This window comes from Leiobunum rupestre, chromosome 3 (genome assembly GCF_980474605.1).
Source record: "Leiobunum rupestre chromosome 3, qqLeiRupe1.1.hap1, whole genome shotgun sequence".
Classification (NCBI taxonomy): Eukaryota; Metazoa; Arthropoda; class Arachnida; order Opiliones; family Sclerosomatidae; genus Leiobunum; species Leiobunum rupestre.
This window is the reverse complement of record NC_143386.1, coordinates 3,674,623-3,680,713: the sequence shown is the minus strand read 5'-3', so window position 1 is coordinate 3,680,713 and position 6,091 is coordinate 3,674,623. Positions and strand designations below refer to the sequence as shown.

Genomic DNA, 6,091 nt, shown 5'->3' with positions numbered 1-6,091 from the left:
AGTTGCAATTGGTTTCATCGAACTATCTATTATAGTTTTTTAGCAGAATTAAAAAGAGGGCAAAAATTTCAGCTGTCGAAGACTTTTCAAACAGAGTGTACCTTTTATTTCAAGCATATGTTGCCTAAGCTTACTAGTGACTTTAACACAAGTTTCTTATACATTAAAGAGCATTATGAATTGTTTGTTGAAGAGAAATTTTAATTAAAAATTTGAATCATTTTTGTAGTTATTCTTGGACAAGAAATTTTAAATATCTCTTTCGCTATTATTAAAATTTTGATTTTTGTTTTTTATCAGTTTAGGTTTCAAATTACACAAAGCCACACAAACAAGGAACATATTATCAAGTTGTTTAGAAAGACTAGTTACGTTTAGTTCAAATTTTAAAATACGGTACTCCTTTAGGCGTCTAATCGCCCTCTCAATATGAATTCTCACATTGGCCAACCGTCGCGTACTAACCACTTCACTCTCAATTAACTGTTTTTTTTTAATATTTAATTTAACTTGTATTAAAAGAGCGTCTGTAATTGCAAAACCCCTGTCAGCCATCAATTCGTCTCCTGGAACAGTGTAATCTATTATTTTTGAATCATTAAAAATAAACTTATCGCTAGCTCTGCCACCATAGCACTTGGAAAGAAACATGAAATGACCATTAGGGGCTATTCCTACCATAACTTTCGCAGTGTTATGGCTTTTGTATGAGCTGAACGTTTTTGCTCTCGCTCTCAGCAACGAAGGTCTGTTAATAAAAATTTCACTACAATCTATTATACAAGTTGTATTAGAATAGAATTCCTCAAAGCATGCTGGCAGCGAAGATCGGATTGTTTCCCTTGAAGGCCAAAATATCAGACTTTTAAGCTTTTCGCCCATGACAGGAAGCCACTTTTGAATGACGGTACAGACCAACGATGTCGAAATAGAGAACCGTCTACCAGAGGTGGGCCAAAGATGTGATTACTCTCGAACGTGTGAGTGTTCAAGCGGCTAATAGTGGTTTGATTTTAGAGCGAACGCACTCAAGATAGGAGTCGTCTTCTGCGAAAAACGTGAGAGCGTGTTCCATGCGAACAAGAGCTATATCGCTCTTGGCCTTTTCGCTCTCTCAACGCAAAGCGTGTTCTCTCTAAGCGAAGAGACGCCTTGTTCCCTCAAATTCGCTTACGGTGCGGCAAGCGATCTTCGCGCGAGAGGAGGGGTTATTTATCTGTTTTAGCGATTCCGGCGCTGAGAGAGGTCGATTCCGATCATTTTTGATGTCGCGTTCAAATGGTACTGCTTTCAAAACAGCGAGCGTGTTTCTGCCCACAGAGTAAAGTTTTGTTCTCTCAAGTTGTTCTCAGAGCCGGCGATGTGACGGCGAACTAATTTACCTCTCACGGCTTCAGAACGAATCTGTAAATTTAAAATCAAGCGCTTAAATTTCTGCTTTTGCTGTAGTTACGGCAAGGGCGTATTCAGGAATTCATTGGGGGGGGGTTGAGGTCAAAACTTCGAGGAAGGGGGGCGGACGGAGGTTCTGTGAATTTCATTTTTGACCCCCACCCGGTCATCAAAATTTCCTGAGTTACGAACGGCTTTGTCAAATATAAATGGATCTATCTTATTTTAAGCTTCCAATATACTATGTTTTCCACTCAGTGAACTATTGCCACTTTGTTTTTATTAAGGGCCACTGGTCCAGGGGGAGATGGAAATTAAAAAAAAATCGGTCGGAAAATTATTCAATAACGCTAGATTTGGATCTCTACTAGGATAGGAAAACACCTTTTCGTAAAATAAATATTTTTTTACTTAAGTGGAGGCCCCGTATGATTTGTTTTAAGGGCCTCCATGTTTTTTAAAGAGCCTTCGGCCCCAGCACGCGCTATTTCCAAGTGTGCCTGGGTTTTACGCCCCTCTCAACGAAAGATTTCGGAAGGGTGCTGGCGAACGTTCATGTCAGTTAATTTTTATAACTGCTTCTCAATAATTTTGGGTTTAGCGCTGGCGGTAGGGCCATCTTTACATAATTTGAGGCACCTGGGCAAACTATTGGCGAGACCCCAATAACCCTACCCAAGTTTCTTTCATCCGGTTCGAAGTCAACCGTCTCTCTAATCTACAACTATCGGTTCAAACAGTTTCACTTGTCCTTCTGAAGGTTACTAAAGAAGAACCTTACTCTTAATTTAAAAAGTACTAACAACCAATTCTTTATTCGTTTAAGATTTACCCTGTTTATACACGCGACTAAATATGATGCTTAAAACTTTCGAGCAATATTAAAAACATTTCTTTTTTAGATTAAAATTTCTTTAGCATTTTAAAAATTGAAAAATGGGGCCCTCCAAATCCTGGGGCCCTAGGGCAGTGCCCTTTTGGCCCAATGGAAAAGACGGCACTGGTTGGTAGTCGATTTTTTCACTTCAGATTTAAAGTCATCAAATCTATGTCAACTGAGTTTCAATTCGTGAATCGCAAAATCTTTCGGGTGAGCCTACCCTCGTTCCCCTTTTGGGTATGTCGCTGAGTCCCGCCTCCGAAACAATGATGACACTTGTACCATCGATAATGGTACATGAACAGTCGATAATGGTGCATGATCAACCCCTGCGGTGCGAGCCAACTCGCCTCTGCCGCAACTTCTTTCAAGGTGACTACGACCGCTTTAGTGACTACTTATCACAATTCAACTGGATAACAGAACTCAATTACGAAACTATCGACGATAGCCTGGACGCTTTTTTGCGCATCCTTAATATTGGCATAACGAACTTTTTGCCCATTCGCACTCTTCGCCCCCACCGCCCCATGCATCATTCCATTCGGTTTAAGAAGTCTCGTCAATACAAAACCGCTACTTGGGAGCGCTATGTCCGAGCCAAAACTAGGTGCTACTCTCAGACTCAGATTGATGATGCCTACTCCGCATACAAGAATGCCCGAAATGCCACCACCAATGCGTCGAGAAAATTCAAACGTCATTTCGAATCTAATCTCGCTAACCTCATTGCGTCCAACCCTAAAGTCTTTTTCAGCCACGTAAACCGCCTTCGTACGTCGAAGTTCTCAATAACTGAAATGAAGGCCCCCGACGGCTCTTTCTCTTCGGACCTCAACTCCATGGCTACCACCCTCAATGAACACTTCATCACCGTCTCCTCGAATCCGGGAGTCACCACTCGCCTTCCGGCCAGGCCCTCCTCTTCCACCGTTGTCCAAGGCCATACTCTACAGTATTTCACATGTTCTGTGACCTCGGTTTATAGGCAACTCCTTAAACTTGACCACAACCAAGCTGCTGGTCCTGATGGCATTCATCCCTACCTACTTAAAAAGTTGGCGGCTACTCTTGCTACTCCTTCATCCATGATCATTAGCCGTAGCTTTGCAACCGGAACGGTCCCCACTCTTTGGAAAAACGCACTCATCACCCCCATTCATAAAGCTGCCAAGAGAAATGATCCAACCAACTATCGCCCCATCGCCAATACATGCCACATGGCACGAATCTGTGAACGTCTTGTAGACGAAGATATCCGCTTCCACCTGTCCGTGACAAACTTCCTCCATCCCTCACAGCACGGCTTCCGGTCTAAAATGTCATGCACAACCAACCTTCTCAACCTTCTCACTGCCACGAACGACTGGACATCTTGGCTAGACGCTGGTGAACCTGTCGATATTATCTACCTCGACTTCTCTAAAGCTTTCGACACGATTCCGCACCAGAATCTCATCGAAGCGCTGGTCAGTGCTGATATCTGCGGCGACGCCCTCACTTGGCTGTCCGACTTTATTACTGGGCGTTTGCAGTCAGCGCTATCACCAACCAATTTATTTACCTTTGACGCGCTCCGTAGGACCCGTGGTCACGGCGCGAAGATCTACAAACCCAGGGTGAATACCCGCCAGAGACAGTGGCATCTGACTTACCGATCCATTACCTGCTGGAACTCTTTACCGCAAGCCGTAATCAACTGTGCAACCGTCGATCGTTTAGAAAACATGCATGGGCATACCTCTACTCTCAATTATAATGTCTTAATACCGCTTAAATTTTTTTAAAAATTATTCGTCCTTTATATGTTCAGTCTATTCTTTGGTTTGAAACTCTAACTTTATGTACTTATCTGTTGCTCACCCTGCTGGCTGCACACAAGCTCCTATAAGCTTAGTAGCTGTATTTCTTAAATAAATAAATAAATAAATAAATAAATAAATGAACCGTCGATAATGATGCATGGACCGTAGATAATGGTACTTGTACCGTCATCGACCTTTCAAGTATCGTCATCGATTTTGCAAATACCATCATCAATGGTTCAAGTCCTTTCATTAACGGTGCAAGTACCATCAACATTTTGTTGTTTGATATTCGCACTAAAATCGAAGTTGTTTTCTATAATGAATAGAACGCGCACTCATGGGTGTGACATATTTTACTATGAAACCCCAAGCGACTCTTAAAACGAGAGTAGAAATGGTTCACCCAGCACGGTGGTTGAGATTGTAGGCGGCCAGGTCAATATATCTCGCGCATGGCCGCCATGATGTTGATCACGGTGAATCATTTCTACTCTCGTTTCAAAAGTCGCTTGGTATTTTATGGTACCTAGTACCACGCTATGTGATATGCACGAAACCCACGAGCAAGCTACCTATTCATTATAGAAAACAAACATCAAAAGTAATTATTCCCTGTAATTTAATTGCGCGAAACTCGAACGGCAGAACCATCGCATTGCGTGAGGTTCCTTTTTGCTTTTTTAAATCGCGAACTAAACCCAAAAAAAAAAATAACATTCCTAGTTCGAAATTGAACGCCTCATAAAATTGAGGGTGAAGACTATTATGGCGGATTCTAATGGTACTTGAACCGTTGATGAAAGTACTTGAACCATTGACTGTACTTGAACTATATTGACGAAAGTACTTGAACCATATTGACATATTGACGAAAGTACTTGAACCATATTGACATATTGACGAAATACTTAAACCATTTTGACATATTGGCATATTGTCGAAAGTACTGGAACCGTATTGACGGAAGTACTTGAACCATTGACAATTTGTAGCCGTGAGAGTTAAATTGTTCACGATGACGGCGGCAGCTGCATTGTAACTTCAAATGCAGCTGCCGAGATCAAAGCGACCACTTTTCAAACAATATTCAAATTTTGAACCTGGCGCCTATTTAATCCGTAGCGACTTAATCCGGTTATGAGAACAATAGGAGATAACAACATTTATCTCTTTTCGAAAAAAACAATTCCCGTTTCGAAGAGGTAGCTTGTGAACGAAACTTCGAAATTCTCGGATTAGACAACTCTAGGTTCCGAAAGCGCAAAAGAAAAAAAGGAGCCCTTCACTCGCGCTAAGCTCGCTCGTCGCGCCGTAAGAAAAGCTGAGCTCAGATAGAACACGCTCTTCATAGCGAGAGCGAAAAGCCCCAGAGCGAGGTACGTCTCGCTCGTATTGAACACGCTCTCTTAAAAATCAACTACTTTAGTTCAGGCGAGCTTTCAAGAGTATTGTAGCTTTCGCTCTGAGCGAGCAAAGTAAAAAATATTTTTTTTATTATCAATTTATGAACACTTACATCTTTTGCCCACCTCTGCCGTCTACCAAGGTCTACGAAAAGTAGTCCGAGCCTCAGTACGATAAGCAGTTGATCACCCTTTGCCATTTTAAAAGGAAAATCAGATATATATTCTAATAAAAAAGCCAACAACTTTAGAAATACCTATAAATGAAAGGCCGGTATAAAACAAACAATCTGAATCACTCATGTCTTGATAACTAAAAGGTGAATTGACTTGAATTCCAATGGTATTGGTAGTTGGCTCACAAATATTTGAGTTATTACTTTTATCACACCGAGTTGATATGTCACATTTAGCTTAGGCATTAGTTTCATCAGGTATATTTAGGGAACTTTGATCTAAGACACGAGTATTAAATTGGCTAGATACATAATTTTCATCAGGTACAACTTGTAAGGAACTTTGACCTACCATATTCATATGGCATTGACTAAATACAGACAAATTAGGTAAATTATTTTCACTCGCAGACATAATTAAAGATTGTTCCT

General features: G+C 41.2%; 1 protein-coding gene across 1 annotated transcript; it reads left to right on the top strand.

The window, feature by feature from the left end:
- Positions 1–2,562: 2,562 nt before the first annotated feature.
- Positions 2,563–4,059, top strand: LOC149949123 (uncharacterized). Its single transcript, XM_090169361.1, has one exon. It carries the CDS (start codon positions 2,563–2,565, stop codon positions 4,057–4,059), a length of 1,497 nt encoding a protein of 498 aa, XP_090025487.1.
- The last annotated feature ends 2,032 nt before the right edge of the window (positions 4,060–6,091 follow it).

Excerpts from the sequence above, each read along its gene's own strand:
- LOC149949123 (XM_090169361.1), top strand. The coding sequence starts at position 2,563 with ATGGTACATGAACAGTCGATAATGGTGCATGATCAACCCCTGCGGTGC.